Raw genomic sequence first — 17071 nt, forward strand, 5'->3', positions numbered from 1 at the left:
CAAAGTTCCATGATTCTTTCATATCTGTATCTGAATGATTTACTTGCAATCAAAAATCTTGAGGCTGTATTTGGAATAAAAAAAACATGCATAATTTTAAGTTATTTTTTTTTTGTAAATTTTAATGATTTTTAAAATTTATTTCCCTGCACTATGAATGAAAACATGTTTCTTGTTATGTTGGTGTTTTGAGGGAGTTATAGTAAACCAAACCTCTTTTAGCAGAATGAAGTGAAACGAAACAGTGTTCAAACGCAGAAACTAGACCATTAAACATGTGACAGTCAGCGTTTTTCAAAATCAGTTATCCGCTGTTTCAATCTTTAAAAGTTCCCATTTGGAGCGACACATTTTTTTATCAGACGGGAATGATAAACACCGTCTTTCGGCATGGTGCTCTCAGCAGGACAAGCTGCTCTCATAATCAACATTTAAACAAGGCTTCCATCTTGTCTTTCTTCTCTCTCGGCTCTGAATCTCGGTCTTGTTCCTCGGCTGACGACTTCTTTCATGTCGGTGCCAGCGAGGACACGAGTGGGTGAGGATTCGCATGGGTATGATATGGCTCCAAAATTCAAAACACTCTCAGAGACACAAACACATGCAAAAAGAAAAAAAAGAGAAGGAAATATACATTTATAACCAACACGGCTCAATGGAGGATGACTTTTGAGTTGTGAGGCCATTTCTCTGATGTGAGGATGTTTTTGAATTGTTCACACAAAGGATGATTTTGGATTTTAATTAGGCTAAAGTCAGGGAACAGGCTGGGATTAGGCGACGGGGGCGATAAATTTAAGGGATAAGGGTTTGCATTATGCCAACAGGAGTCCTCACAAAGGTAGAAAGACACTGCTGTGTGTTTGTGTGTGTGTGAGTGCCTGGGAGTATGTGGTAGGCTTCAATAGAGGGAGCTTGATAACACTCTCCACTCAGCTGTGTTAATAATATCCCACTCTGATGGGTCCTCAATCATCGGAGTGCACAGCCACACACAGCCACACACGCTCACGATGAATCTAATAATAAGAAACTGAGAAGTGGAGCTGTGGAGGGGAAAACAGTGGCCATAAAAAGGCTTGATCCATTTTATGGGTAAAAGTAAGAGGATACCTAAACACAGGACTGGCTGCTGTCACATAATACCAGGATCACCTCTCACATGTGCTGTTTAATATATTTTTATTACACGTGGGCACAAAATCTGTCTCCACGGTGGATTTTGGGAAAATAACTCTGTGTTGAAATTGACCACCTAAAGTTGCTGATTTGGAACCGGAGCTGCTTTTATTTTGGTCTGAGGCTCCTCCCTCCATCCATCACGTGGATTTATGACTTTGTTATAATGTGTTTGTTCCTTTTTGCTTGTCTCATGACCTACCCAAAACAAGATCTGCATCGCTCCGCACCCCTGACCCGCTCTGGGGTTTGCATCTCTCCCTACAATCAGCGATCTCTCCTTTTCTCTGCACTGTCTCCAAACCCCGACTGGAACAGCAGAAAGTCTCAGCGTCTGAGCCTGGTTCTGCAGGTTTCTTCCTGTTAAAAAGGATTTTTTTCCTTTCCACTGTCACTTCTACTCGGTAGAGGCACAACAGCAGGAAATTTTAACAAAAGATGTTTATTTGCAGACGACAATGTATTCATCAGCCAAGTTGGTGTATTTTGTAGTCGTTTCTTTGTATAATGAGTCAATGAGTTAAATACTTTTACTATCTGTCGAATAACCACACAGAGCGACACACCTTCATCCATAAACACTGGCTCATTTTGCCCTGTTGAACTGGAAAAGCAAAATTCCCTTCCAGTTTGCGGAAAATCTCCACATTGATGTCTCAATATTGAAAATCCGATCATGTATTAATAATTATGACTGCATATTTAATTAAAGTACCCATTAAAAAAGACAAATGAGGTCATATATAGCAAATGTTGTTGCTAATAGCTGCAAATGACACATTACATTAGAGGACAGTAGTACTGAACAGTGTATGAAATGTGTTAAAGAGATTTTATAAGCTATTCAAAAATTCCAGTGAGAAATACATTTAAATATATTTTTCAAAGCTACGGTTTATGAAATGAGTGCAACTTGGTGTTTATTTTTATTTTTTTGGACTTTAAAATGACTTTTCTGGTTTGGGGGTCGATAGTATGATAGACCTGATCAGTGCAGTGCTAAATTCACTTGTCCTGATAGTAAAGCATCCACTTTTTAACTGTGTCATTCTGTTGCAATCAGGTGGCAGTTCGGGTTAGAGTCCAATTGAAGAGTGGTCTGCGGCGGCACGAGGATCAATACCCCAAGCAGACTGCACCAGGGCTTCGCTAACAAGGCTGCTTACCATAAAAACAGTTCCAGCAGATGGAGTATCATCAGCAGACACCTGGGTAATGGGCTGCTGTGAGACCTCAGTGCGATCCGTCTTGGAGGTACACATTTTCTCACATGGTTGTGTACACTGGGAGACAAAGTGTGCCCACACAACCAATACTCTTTTTTTTTTTTTTTTTTGTCGGTGCCAGTTCCTGCCCGTCTGCATTTGAGACTGCCTCTGTTTTGCCAACACTGAGCTGACTCGCACCGATTGTCTCCTGAGAGTCATCCTGGTGAAAATTGTGAGCGGGGTGGGGAGAGCGTGCCAACCGCAGCGGTGTGTGTGTGGGTGTATGCATGTTAATATAAATAAAGATCCAGAGCACACGCTAATTAAGGCTGATTAGCAGTTTGTTAGCAGGATAAGCTTTGACTTGTTGGGGGGTTGCGGCCGCTTCAAAGCATTAAAGTGCACGTACTACCGAGTTCATTCATTCCATATGGAGACATGAAAAAAACAGCACCGTTTACACACTCGTGACGGTGAACCAACACTACATATTGTCTGTATACCTCAGGCCATATGAGCGCTCTCTCACACTCACTTTTTATTTATGTTGCTTGCAGGCAAAGCTTTTTAATCCTCCAAGAGTCATTTGTAATCAACATTTATGTTCCAGATTTGTGTTTGCTTGTAGGAAACGCATGTTGTTGAGCAGCAAGAGAAAGGGAGTCTGTGCCATTTCTAATTAAACTGAGATGAGGAATTAAAATAGGGAGAGGAGAGATAGACCGAAACAGAAGGAAGTGGGGCCTTGTTTAATTTGAAGAGAAGCACCATTATTATCAATTATTAAGATCTTGTCACGCTCTGGTTTGTCCGTGATTATCGCCGGTGTCCCAGTATCTGTGTGTGCTCTCCAAAGCTTCATTCATTTTCTTCTTTTTTTAGTGTGAGCGTTCTAATGGAGGAGCCAGATGTGCACGGAGATCCATCACTTTTGCCAAGGTGAGTGATGCTGGTTTGCTACATTATGGCACAAATCACCTCTAACTTTTCCGTGACCGCTACTTTTTATGACTTTTTTTCAGGTAAAATCGTGCAAGTGAAGCACCTTGAATAACACATTTAATGCAATAAAATGCCATCAAAACCCAGCTGTGATGGACTCTCACTCACTTAATTTGAGTCATTGCCATCTTAATAACGATCAAAACGATAGTAGCATTCGCCATAAACCATTTGGATGAGAAACACTTAGCTAATCATCATTCCGTTGCTCACAATAATAAAGAGGGGAGGACTCATTACCTTGTTGAAAGACACTCAAAAAAGCGGCACTTTAGATGTGACCTTTGCGGCGCGAAAGAAATGCATCTAAAGAATTTCATTAGAAGTTTTGGCTGAAAGAAATATTAACATAACTCCATCAGACAGAAACAGAAAAACATCCAGATGGTTCCCCACCTCCAAGCATATATTCAAGATATGCGATTAGGATGTAAGGGTGATTTGGAAAACCTGCAAGTTTTCCTCATGGTGGCTGCGCATCGCGTTAAGACTCCACTTTTGTACCCGTATTCGAATCCTATCTTTTGCTGATGGAGCATCTGGCATAAAACTGGCCAGATTTTAAATTGCAATAATTTGCTACAGCAACCCTTTCAAAAGGGAGCAGCCAAATTGACCAATAGCATCTCGTACAAATTCCTTTGTTGACCGCACTTGTACGCAGCAGGCTCATGTGCTCTTGTTGCTTCTGTGAAACGACAAGGAAGACAAGAGTAAAAGTTTCTGCCGTTCCTTAGTTTCACCTAATAGCTACAGTTATTAGGCTGAAGTCATTCTGTAATTTTTGTTAGCAGTACCCCATTAAATTAGCTTAAAGCCATAACGGGGATGAAACCGGACTGGCGTGAAAATGTATTCCATCTGCTGTGCATGGCTGCTTCCAGCCTGAGCAATTAAAGCGCATTACAAATACGGATTGCGGAGGAGAGGTCATTTTCTCTGTCTGTCTGAGCACCATTTTTTGTAACCTGTATATAGGTGCTACTCTCTACTTAGTGTTCATTAGATTTGAGCATTTTTCAATGATCACTTGTTGTCTCAGGCATCTCCCAAGCATTTCAGACTGCATGGTTTCCCCCTCAGGGTATCATACCGCCTCCCTCTCGGCAGGCCACCTGCACAGATAATGGCTCGAGGATGCTCCGTCACAGTGGTGGATATGGCAGCGATATGATGGATACAAGCTGCAGCTGAGCATCATCAACTACAGTGAAGAGCCCATAATTAGAGGAAAAAGCCTCCTCAAGGCTGGGACAGCATTTCTGTGACAGCTATCACGAGTACGGGATAAAAAGGTTAGCGTCGTTTCCCTGGTTATCGCAGCTTTCAAACAAAAAATTTCAAAAAAATGTCTGCAACCAATTACATTTCTTAGTTGTTTTCCTTCCTTTTATGTTGTAGACAACCACAACTGCTCAAATGCGTAAAACTGCCTTTATTTGTCCTCCAGTTTCACACATGCAGTTTCATTTCCAAAGTCTGTAACTGCAAACATGTACAAGAAACATTAACATTCTTCGTTTTCTGAAACTCTGTTGAGTTTGATTGATGGACAAGATTTTGCAGGAAAAGGAAAAACCAACACCGTCCCCCTGAAAGCCCCTTCTCATCCTTAAACTGATATGATTTGGTTCAAGGTTACAAAGCATTTTGCATAACTAAAATCTTATCCAGATGTTTAATTGTTTTTATGACACACTGTCACACATGGGTAATGAGAGTTTGAATTATAGGTCTGCAATAATTTATTCAACGTCTAACACCTTCTTATTCTGATTTATTCTCTACACGTATCTCATTCCTAATAAAGTATGCTATTATTGAGGATCATTTATCAAAACTTTAATGATCTGATGTGGTTGAAAGAACCAAAATATATGAAATACTGTCTTACTCATACAAGTTCTGTCATTTGTGTGACTGTGACTCGACTATTTAAGCAGCTAATAAAGTTGAACATTGTCTCAAAACCACAAGCCTGTTAATTCAAAAGTAATAACTTTTGGAAATGAGGCCTTTTCGAGTACCACTCTGGTGCTTTCAGACCATGACCCCCTTGTAATGCTTTCATATCTTAGTTAATACAAGCAGAAACCTCACACGGCATTTTGGGTGTACTGACAATAATTACAAGTATACTCAAGGTGAGTATGAGTAGATGTTGAAATTATGAATAAAAACAGGTTGAAGACAAATGCATTTAATGTGTTAACTTGGAAAAGTTTTCTGACATATGCACTTTGTTTTCTTCTACTTCCTAAGAATAATAATTTGCAATGGGTACTGCTCTTTGTTTTGGGTTTTATTTTTGCATGTTAATCAAACCGGAGTTTCTTTTGAGACAGTTGAGAGTAAAAGCTCCACTGACACCCACAACAACACAGGAGAGACCCAGAGACTGTTTGGACGGCCGTCACTTCGGAGCGCAGCGGTTTCAGTCTCGCTCTTTCAATTCCTCTCAGGTTAGAAAACAGGAACATGAAGGACATCAGAGACCACTCCAAACTAAAGCTCCAAACACCAAACTTGAGAGTTTCCCTCGCAGTGATTCATCCGAGGGACTAATCAGTCATAAGCCAGACGTGCAGCTGTAACGCAGCAGAGCTCGACCTCAGGCTCGGGACTCCCTGCAGACGGATGAGGGGATGCTGTGCTCACAAAGTAATTTCTATTACGCGAACAGGATATAATACAGCACTTTTCTCTGCAGGCCCGTGTACTTTTTGTGTTGTACTTGGCATTTCATTTAGCACGCCCGCCATTTCTTCAAGCCTTGAAGTCTCGCTGCACTGGCTGCAATCTAATGCGACCAGAATTAACTTGCAACTGTAACCTTAGCTGACTGCTGAGCCCTCATCTGGCCTTGTTATAATTCAAGCTGGAGCGTCATATAGTTTAATTACAACTTGGAAACACACTCCACGCCACCCAGGAGGAGGAGAGTATAGCCCGACTAACACAGAGAAGCTGGAAACGGCACTCACTGCAGTTCAATAAACTTCCTTCAATAAGTTGAGGCATTACGGAAAAAGAAATTTAATCTACACTCGGGTGGCTCCTAATTAAACAAGTTTTACCACTGTGTGCAATGGAAAACATTTTGAAAATGGCTATTTGTTCAAATCCAAGACAATTTAACAGATGTAATTTATTTTCTTTAAAATATGGGGGTGCATTGGTCAGTCTGCATGTTAACCCTGTGCATGGATTTCCTTCAACAACTGAAATCCATGTCAGTTCCGATATGAGAGACATAATGCTGTCTGCAAAAGAAAGTCAGAAACGCCATTTCCTTTATGGTTTAGATAAAGTGACGACCAACCTGTTTTCATTTCATTTTTTAGTGGATAAAATGCTGTTGAGGCTTAAGATGTGCACACACTGTGTGGTTTCCAGCCCGATTTCAGAGTCGTGTTGATTTAGGCTTGCCAGGTGTGCAGTGTATAGGCGAGACTGACAACCAATTTACTGCTAATGACAAACCATCAGGAGCCTGATCACAGCTGATGATAAATTCCAGCAGGCTGGATATTTTGGTCAGCTCTTATGCATCCCTTGTTACAGTTAAATCAGTGTTATCACTCCACTGCTCAAACCTCCGGTAAGATACATAATGCGTCACATTTACAGAAAACATGAACGGCAGACTGGCCGAGCTGTGGTGGCAGAAAATCTGCCTCAATTGAAAAACTATGAAAGTAGCACTGAAGCTACAATCAGGTAAAGATTGTACTTCTTTGCTTTTATAAAACGTCCCCATTAATCATGCCTTTTTTATTTAAATCATTCCAATGCATTACTTTTCCTTCCTTGTAAAGCACAGTGAACTGATTAAACTAGAGGAATTGAGACCAATGAAATGGCAGCAGATGAAAGCCTCTGATGATGTTGGATCCCAACACGTCTTCTGTTTTAATCTCAACTTATAGTTGGATGAACATATGCCATCGCAATAAAATCACTTTAGCCAAACTCCTCGCTATTCTGACCAAAACAGCAACACATTGCACTAAAACTTCTCCAAATGTCTGAGCAATTTCAATGTACGAGACGTTCCTCAACTAAAGGAGTTTGTGCATAGTTCACTCACGTTCCTTGACAAACTGTCAATCAAATCTGATCAAATCACATCCACAGTCCTCAAAGAGGCAATTAGCAGAGTTTTTGAGTGTAATAACTCTTGATGATTGAATGAAGAAATCTGTTTTGATTTCTGCCCTTTTTTCATAAATATTTCAAGTTAGACAGAAAAGAGTTTTCAGAGTCTCAGCAAGACGCGTAACGATGTGCTTCTCTTCAGTTCTCGGCGTGGAAAATGTTCAGTGCGAGATGTATTATGTGCCATCATCGTGTTTATCTCGGGTGGTGGGGAGGTCTCGGGGAGAGCCAAACGGTTGCTCCTGAATCTGGCAGCGCGTTGCTTTTCTATGCTAATGTTCAGAGAAGGGTTTGCAGGGTTTGTGTCTCCATCTATTCATTTTAATGACTGACAGCCAAGGAGGCCTGCAAATGCCTGCTGGTGAGTGCCTGGATTGTTCAACACTGCCAAGGCCCACAGCTGCCAGTAAAAGTAGGTTTGTTTTTTTTTTTCTTGGTCAGCATTATAAACAAATCTAATATTACCAAAAAGTTGGATGTCTTGCAACCCTGATGACTTTCTCCAGGGGCAAAAACACAGAAAAGGCCAAGAATAACCTTGTTACGGCGATGTGGTGCATGTGAATAAAGACTTTCTGGAGACTCTGCTCTTACCTTGCGGCCGTCGCTCGCGTGGCAGTTGACGTTGAGCGGCGTAAGCAGGGCCATTAGCTTCTCCTCGTTTCCGCTCCTGCACACGCAAACACCCACGATAGACAGAAAACAACCACCACAGCAGAGGATTAGCGCTGTTCCTCAGCAGGAGTGTAGGGAGTTGGGGGGGGGGAGAGAAAATGAGGCAAAACGAGATAAGGAGCTTGAGACTGAAGGGAAAAGCCTGAGAAAATTTCATCTTGCAGAGACAGAACGTCATACAGAGAATGCTCAGAGGGTGGATTGAGAGTGCGTGTGTGTGTGTGTGTGTGTTCTTTTTTTTTCCCTGTAAAACTGGCGGCAACAAGCTCACAAAATCTGTTGGAGGAAGAACTGCTTGGCCCTCTGCTGTAGAGGAGTTGAGATCTTGCCTGTGCTGTAGATCTAAGTTTCCTGGTTCTTAGGCCCGCTGCCCTGGCACTGGACGGCCACCAGGAAGTGTCGCCAAGGCAGCGGCCAATGCAACCGTCACCGCCATGACAGCCGTAAAGGAAGAGGCTGTCAATGAGAGCAAAAGGATTCGTGCTCTATTCTTCCGTGTTTCTCACTTCTTTTTACTTTTATACTTTAGCATTGCCTCTCTGTCCTTCTGCATTTTTCACCCTCCCTCCAAAAATAGACATTTATGAAACTCTCTCTCTTCTCACTGCTTTCTACCCCATTATCTACCATCTCTTGGCCTCCTACACATGTTCTCTCCTCTACCTTTCTACCTCCTCTCGCCTTCCATCGAAAGCTTCTCTCTCTATCCACATTTTAGTTCAAATGCTGTAAATCCGTTCACGGTCGTTATCAGAAAGAATGGGGAGTTCATTTTCATGCAAACGCCATAGTTAGGGGTTTCACCAGGTCAAACATGTGACATCAAATTTGTGAGTGCATGCTCTCAAGATGCAATGATTTAAAACCAGGAAAAAGGCATAAAAAAATGCCTCCAGACATCAACAGACTGTGTGGATATTTTGGGAATGGGAGTCACTCCCAGCAGCCAAATGCAACCTCCAGATAAAGCAAGTCCTGTCATTTTTCTGATTAAAAAAACTGCAGGTCATATCATTAAACCACACATTCACAAAGTTCCCTGGATCTTTTCTGATTAGTATCAGTAATAATTGGGCCTCTAACCTGAAAATAATAAACATCCAATGAGAGAGAAACAGTCTGCAAGTTACTCTCATCAAAAACAAAAAAACTGCCAGATCTCTCTGGCTAGATATTCAGTAGATTCTACATACCGACACAACATACACAGCAGTCTTTAATATACTTAAAGTGACATTATGCAACATTTCTTGAGCTGCAGCAGCAACAACCTCTGTGACCACAAGTAGTTATTACACAGAACTCAGTCTGAAAAAAGCAATAACTTACATAAATCGGAATAAACACAATATAAAATGACTAAAAAACCCATTGAATACCATCCCAGGGCTTTGAGTGCACAGATCCAGAGTGGAATAAGTCCTAAAACCTGAAAGCATTTTTGCACTTCATTGTTTCCGAACATGAAGTGATTTTGGTTGGATGCCTAAAAACAAAGTGCATGATGAACTAGGCTCATAACAAACATTAAATATTAGCCCACTTCTGATTTTCTAAGGTTTCAAGGTGTTTGACAGCAAATAAAACTGCAGAGGTTATCAGATATACTCTATCATCAGACTGCAGATTACAAGTTGACTTCGCTCTATTGTTATATACCTGCACTCTTGAAAACTATTTCACTTCTAACTTCAACTCTCAACGTGTAGATTTGTCTGTCTATCATATTTAGGAAGCCAGGTTAATAGAAAAATCGAAAGTTAGGTAACAATCTCTGCTGAAAAGCAGTAAAAAAAAAAATCCCACTATTTGTTTTGCTGAAGGCCTTATGTCATGTGGAAAAAAATTATTTCTGTCAATGCATTGAATCATTGCTCTTCTGTCTATATTTAACATATTCCCAAGCTGTGCTCATTATTCATTCTCACCTCAGTGCAAGGCTGCAATCTGATCCATAAATACAAAGGGGGGAAAGAAAGCAAAGAAAAAAGAATATCCAAAAAGCCATGCATGTGTGGGAGTCGCTTCAATGAAGGCAACACTAAAATAAAGTAGGAAGGAAAAAAAAGCATTTTTTTTTTTTTGCTGGAGATAGCATCCAAGCCTGTCAGAGGCTCAGCTGTGACAGAACCACACTGAGTTCACAGTTCACAGTTAAACAGCCTACTGACCCCATAATACACTGGGGTACTGCTACGGTAGGCCAGCTGCTTCCCTGTGTGCATGTGTGCGCTTGGCTGGAAGAGAGGATGGAGAGGGAGGGAGGGAGGGAGGGAGGGGAGTGGGGGGGGGGGGGGGGGGGGGGGCGGAGGGGGCTGGTGAGGCATCGAGCGCTCCACCACCCACACACACGATCCCAAAACGAGTGCACTTCCACAAGCAAAGGGAGGGAAAACGCTGCCCACATGTACTGCCCGTGACCACAACATGCCTCCGAAAAACACACAAGTGTCGGCAGGCACGAAAAGCCCGGAGCTCTCTGGATGTGAAAACACCTGCCGAGTGTGGGAGCTGAGCGCGTGTGCACGCAGGGAGGGAGAGAACAAATGAGGGATGAACGAGGAAGGGAGAGAGCGCGAGAGAGAGTGGAGAAAGATCAGCAAATTCAAGTTGGAGCAAAGATTGAAAGCAGGAGAGAATGATGGGGTTCAAACCCAGAGCAGCGGACAGGAGAAATACAAGACAATAAAGGAAGAAAACAAAGGAAATCAGGAAAGAGAGAACCGAGGCCAAAGGGAGGAAGAACAGATCAGGGAGAAAATGAGAGAATAAGAAGAGGAGGTGCAAGAGAGAGGAGAAAGAAAACTGAGAAAAGTGAGCAAGGAAAAAGAAGAGGATAGGAAGGAGGACAAGACTTGAGCAGATGAGCAGAGAAATGGAAGCAATCAAAAAAAAAAAAAAAAAAAGACACAACAAAGTGGGAGGGAAAAGGCCACACAATCCCAGGCGTGAGAGGAAGAGGAAAAACGGAATGACAACAAAGAGCATGCAGAGTGTGGTACTCACCTCGCCGCCTCCAGCAGCTCATCCTTCTTGTATTCACCTAGATGGTTACAGAAGATCATGGTGTCAGACAACTGGCCGCTAACGCACATCAACCACACACAGACGCACATGATCAGGCACAGACAACAACCCCGGAGAGACCCACACGCTATCTATTAGAGGGGAAGACACCATCTTTCCTTCTATCCATCTCTCTCTATCTCTCTCTCTCTCTTTCCCACCCCCCTCCTCCTCCTCCTCCTCCTCTTTCTCTTGCCATTCTCACTCAGTGCGCACCCCTCTGGCTCCGGTTGCCGTGACGATGTGTTGCCGGCAGCGACCACAGCGCGTTCATTGTTTGGGTGACGGGCGGCGGGCTGACGCGCGCTCTGCCTCTACCGGTCCCTGCGTCCGTCCATCCCTTTCTCCCGTGCCGCCGCGTCGGTCTCCGCTGCCTCCGCCGCTGCTCATATTGCTAACCGCCGTCCCTCATCCTCCATAATCTCTGTCCCCCGTCTCTCTCTCTCTCTCTCTCTCTCGCTCGCTCACTCGCTCTCTGTGGGCTCAGGAGGTGCAGTTAAGAAAAAAAAAAAACAACAGAAATAAACAAACCCCTCCCCCTACCTCTCTCGCCATCTCCCCAGCTTGCATTCTCTCTCTCTCTCCCTCGCTTAGCCCTGCCTCCCTGTTACTACAGTCACAGCGCACACACATATGCTCACACACACACACACACACACACACACACACACACACACACACACACACACACACACATATACCGGTGAAACAGACATGGGTGAGGACGACACAACCCAGAAGATGTGATATGTCACTGGACTCATTTAGAATTCAAATTTCTTGAAGATTTGCAAGATTTATTAATTATATTGATGTTAATAATGTCAATATCAAAACTAGTGTATCATGAAACATGTGGGATTATTAATTATTAATCTAAACTGGAAAATCGCACAAAAAAATCTGCTCCTGATGTTTTTATGCATTCACATCCTAAAGAAATAATTGGGGGCAAAAGATGTTTCTTTTCTTTTCTCGCCCCCATAAAGTTTCAGGAGCCAATAAAGACAGCAGAGGCCGAGATGTATTTTTTGTCAATAGCATCAGTCACACTCCAAAAACACTGGATTGTAAAATCTTTCCTAGAAGCAGCTCAACAGTATCTTTAACTTTTGTGGGGGGTTTTCTCATCGAAATGGCCAATTCAGTTCAATCTCTGCCGTTTGTGAAACAAAGACCTCCACTTTGTAAAAAAGGTTCCCTTTGAATCAGATTAATCTCCATGACAATCACAACCAGCATCTTCAACAGAGATATTTTAAGTTTTGGACATTTTCCTTTTAAGGCACAGCAGGTATTCGTTCTGTTTTCAGGATCTGTCAATACCTCATTCCATTAGATCAGATTAATTCTGTATCTCACAACAATAGCACATTAGTTGTCATAAAGCGACGAGTGAATTAAAATTAATAGAATTGCTTTGAAGTGAAATGTATGGGAGGGGAAGCAAGGTTACAAATCAGTTTCTTCATCAACAAAACCACAGACAATTTATAGCCATCGTTATTGTAACAATGCATTCATATGAAGCCCAATCCTGGCGATGCTTCGTTTGCTTCGAATAAGACTGACCTGGTTTGAATCTTCCCGCATGACTACACCTTTACTTTGTTCAAGAAACAACACAGAAAAGGTATCTGGGATTTGATACCCTGAAATAATCTAAACTAGCTCTTCACCATCACGCACTAATGTCTTCCTTTTCAGAAAAAAAAGAACTCTTCAAAACCAAGGATACTGTATATTCATACACTCCCATGAGATAATTTTATTTCCCAAAGAGTACATCACAGCAACAACTGATGTGACAGGATGAAAAGATGCTGTGGGATTTTGGTATTTGGTAATTAATTGAGTTGTCGTTTGAATTGTGCTTGCGCTGAACTAAAACGGGAAGTATAGTCTTTTATCTGAGGCTTCTTCAGTTGAAATAGGTGTGTCATACCAAAGAGAATAGTTACATAATTACTGCACTTCTTTATGCTGTTTACGCCTACCTGCCAATTCATATATGGCCTTGATTTGAAGGGCTGAATAAACTATAGTTCAACATGAAAACAAGCATATGCCAAGTCTACAATGCAAGACACTTTTATGTAATGAAAATATATACATAAATTTCCATTACATAAAAATGTCTTGTATATGTTTAGTGAAGAAAGACAGATCTGCCAGAACTAAGATATTCTTTTACTTTCTGATTGAACTAATTTGGGAGTAGATGTTCGCTCGTCTCTGAGTTTGCAAGTTCTCCCTGTTGGTTATGGCTATTTTTGCCATTACCTGTTTTATGTTAAGAGGTTTTCTTTTTAAATTCGGATGTTTTATGTCATGTGGTCCATTTTAAATATTCCAGGTATGAAGAGCACAAAAATCCAGATCGACCAGAGGCCACTGAAGCATCAACCTTCCAAAGGAAAGCTGCATGATGACGCCCATCGTCACTGTCATTTTTGGGCACATTCAAACATCAGATTAATATGCCAACATTTTTACGCCACTAAAGTAATCATTGAGAGTGGCTGTAGACAGCAAGAGGTGAAAAAAAAAATCTAAGAAGGAAGAAGAGGTAACTGCGATACAGATAAATGGAAAGAGGACAAGGAGGTTGGGCCGTGTGCTTGGAACAGACGGTGGGGTGAGGAGTGGAGAAGAAAGGTTACAGAGAAGGGAAACGGGGAGGGGGGGGGGACAAAGGATTTGCAGATGAAAGAGAGAAGGGATGATTAGGGATCTGGAAACTGACATGCATGGATTTGACACAGTATAATTGGTGTTAGGGAGGCTAAGGCAGAACAGTGAGGAGAGGAAGGGAAGGGGGCGAGTGGGAGAGGGGCAGAGACGGGCAGGGCAATAGGAAGATATGAATACAAAGAGAATGGAGAGGAATGCTCGGAGAGATCAAGAAACTCAATTAGAGGCTGGAGCTCTGAACCAATTTGTGGGCTCAGGTTGATTCATTTTTCCATTACACACCTGACAGTCACAGTCCGCACAGCCAGATGCATTATGGTACTCTAATCATCATCCTAATCATTATTACCATCGCTATTACTAATACCTATTGAACATCACACACAATTATCGGACACTTTATAATCGCACAGACGTTTCAAATAATCAGCACATACATCTTGATAAAGACTTTTAGTTTTGGTGATGAATTCTTTCACACATTACATTGTTTTCTGTTTCAGCTCCTAAAACTATAAATAGCAGCTGAAATTGAAGCCACTTAGATGAGTCACAAACAAGACCTGAAATGTGTCATCACACCTCGAAAAGTCAATCTTTTTTAGCCTCGGTTTCTCAGAGTGGTGAAAATTGTCATTGGCATTAACCTGTCTGCACGTGATGCTTTGTAACCAACAATAACCCATTTCAAGGGTTCCTGGATCTCTAATTTTACTGAAGCAGCACAATTCACAACAAATACACAAAATTGATTATCTGATTAGATCGATAGATAAGGTTCTATTCATGAAGAAGGCTCATGCAGACGCATGCCATCAGTCTGGCGGCAGAGAACTTGCACAGAATTACAGCTGTTCCAAGTGTCTCCAGTAAGTCACACTTCGATATCATTCACCTGGAGACACAGTAATCCCTCCCAGTGTGAAAAGATAACAAGATCATTTTGATAATAATGCATCGATCTTAATTTGTTGAATGTAAAAGCTTCATAATGTTAATAGAATACACTGAGTGTGATATTTTCATCCACTCGTCAATATTTCGGAGCACCTTCCTTCAAAAAAGGAATGTAACTTAAATTGAGGGAATTCTCAGAAACTGCTTGTTGATTCTGACAGCTTAACAAATAACTGTATAACAAAATACTATTTAAGTAAAACCAATTAATTTTCAACTACAGTAACTACAAAATGAATTCACGAATTCAAATTAATTAATAATAACAACAATACTGACAACAGTTTTAGAATACAAACTGACGTGTAAATACAGGAATTTTTCTCCTCACAAATAAAACTGCTGGCACCAAACATTCAGTCTAGGGCGGAGCTCTACTTCAGAGGATACGCAGCCAGAAAGTGACTCAGCCTAATAATTAAATTAAAGGTAACTGTGTCTGACACCTGAGTCCAAACACAGTTCGTCACGTCTGATTCAAAGCATGAAGGGACTTTATCATTTGAGGGAACAGTAACTCAACTCTTCCAATCCCTCTCATAAACATCCGGCAAGGTCATGTGTTGAAAGGTGGTACACTTTAGTTTATTGCCATCTCACTGGACTATGCCTAAGGCACAAAATCAACACGTGTAATTACCAAAAATCTTTTTATTTAATGGTGATCGTCCTTTTAATCTAAGGTAAATTACATGAGGGTTACCAAAAAAGAAGTGAGCCTTTCTTACTTAAAGTTAGGCAATAAGGTCTACATATATGAGACAAGAAACTAAACATTGAGAGTTATATGTTGCGTAAAATTAAGAGCAGATGTTTAGGAAATGCTCTTTGTTGCCACACAATCAAATATTAGTAAATCTGGGTGAAGTGTTTGAACAAAAAGTTACATTTTGTGTATTTGCAGGCCCTTTATAGATGTCCGGGTCCATTTGAAGTACTCATTGGAGGGTCGTTCTGGAAAAGCAACAAGCACTCAGTGTTCACTCGTTATAAATATGGTTGTGCTTCCAGTTTCCAGCAGACCATTTCTTACTAAGTACCATAGTGACATTGGGACCGCGGGATTTGAACCACGGTTTCTTTAACATCAGATCATTACTAAGCCTAATGCTTGTAAAAGACTGCTGCTCTTGGTCCTCCAGAACAATTTGTGGAAGCAGAATTGGATGAACCCGATTAGGAAGACCGAAAGTGACAGTACAGAGTTACAGCATGTATTTTTTTTCTCCACAGAGATAGAAGAGAAACCCATTCAATCACACATTATTTGCAAAATAAAGACTGCAACTCTCCTATTAGCCAACATCCAGTCAAAGGGAAGACGCCTAGATGAAGTCTCTTATGATTAAAGCAGTATTTATAAACCCTTGAGGCCAAAAGGATAACATGGTACTAAGACATGCAAGAAATTATTAATGAATGATGATTTAAGAACCCCTCTAAGTAATGTTTCCAAATCTGAGATTTAAAACAGTGACCAAGTGGTGTACGAGATAAGGCAAAAAAGGAGAACAACTCCTTCAACAAGACCAAGTCCGCAGTGGAACATCACAGTGGGAATGTTCAAGTATATTCAACACTGAATATAATTAACTTTAAAAAAAGAGGACCTAGCACTCTATATTTCAAAGACGGCTACACCGTCCGCTTTCTGTCTTTGTCAAGAAAGAAACCCTTCTACAGCCTAATAAGAGCCTCAGAGCTTTTGCAAGAACAACCTGAAGATCAAAATATGCCGACTTTCCATCTGGAGTCACCTGACATCAACACTCCTGGCATCATTAGAAGGTTTTCTCAGAGCTGTCAGATCGTACAGGATGGAGTTACGCGTAAACGTCACTCTATGTCTACTTTGGTGCAGCTCGCATGAGAGCAACAAAAAAAAAAGATGTATGGGGAACTGGAGTCACTTAAAAAGAGCACTGTATTCTATTCAGAGAAATAGGTTTGAACAAATAGTTTCCAACTTGTAACCAGGATAAAGAATCCCAATAACTTTAAACCCTTTGATAGGAATAAGAAGACTTGAAAAGCCAGTTGTGTTAGGATCACATTACATCCAGGCCAGTTTGATCTTCAGTAAAATTATAGCATGTGCAAGGAATTATGTGTAGGTCGTGAAAATATGTTAA

The 17071-nt window shown here is 41.3% G+C and overlaps 1 protein-coding gene across 2 annotated transcripts in view; it reads right to left on the bottom strand.

Moving 5' to 3' along the window:
* LOC115382682 (poly [ADP-ribose] polymerase tankyrase-1) overlaps nt 1-17071 on the bottom strand; it is an 88694-nt gene that overhangs the window by 43643 nt on the left and 27980 nt on the right. Inside the window, exons 1-3 of one of the 2 annotated variants that reach the window (XM_030084513.1) lie at nt 11505-11715; nt 11229-11265; nt 8142-8217 (exon numbers count right to left, since the gene is read on the bottom strand). In XM_030084513.1, coding sequence (XP_029940373.1) covers nt 8142-8217; nt 11229-11265; nt 11505-11562 — 171 coding nt within the window. In that variant the 5' untranslated portion in view covers nt 11563-11715. Of the gene's footprint in view, nt 1-8141; nt 8218-11228; nt 11266-11504; nt 11716-17071 lie in introns of those variants that run through there. The other variant, XM_030084512.1, reaches the window with a different exon arrangement.

The sequence above is a fragment of the Salarias fasciatus genome (assembly GCF_902148845.1).
Source record: "Salarias fasciatus chromosome 7 unlocalized genomic scaffold, fSalaFa1.1 super_scaffold_4, whole genome shotgun sequence".
Classification (NCBI taxonomy): Eukaryota; Metazoa; Chordata; class Actinopteri; order Blenniiformes; family Blenniidae; genus Salarias; species Salarias fasciatus.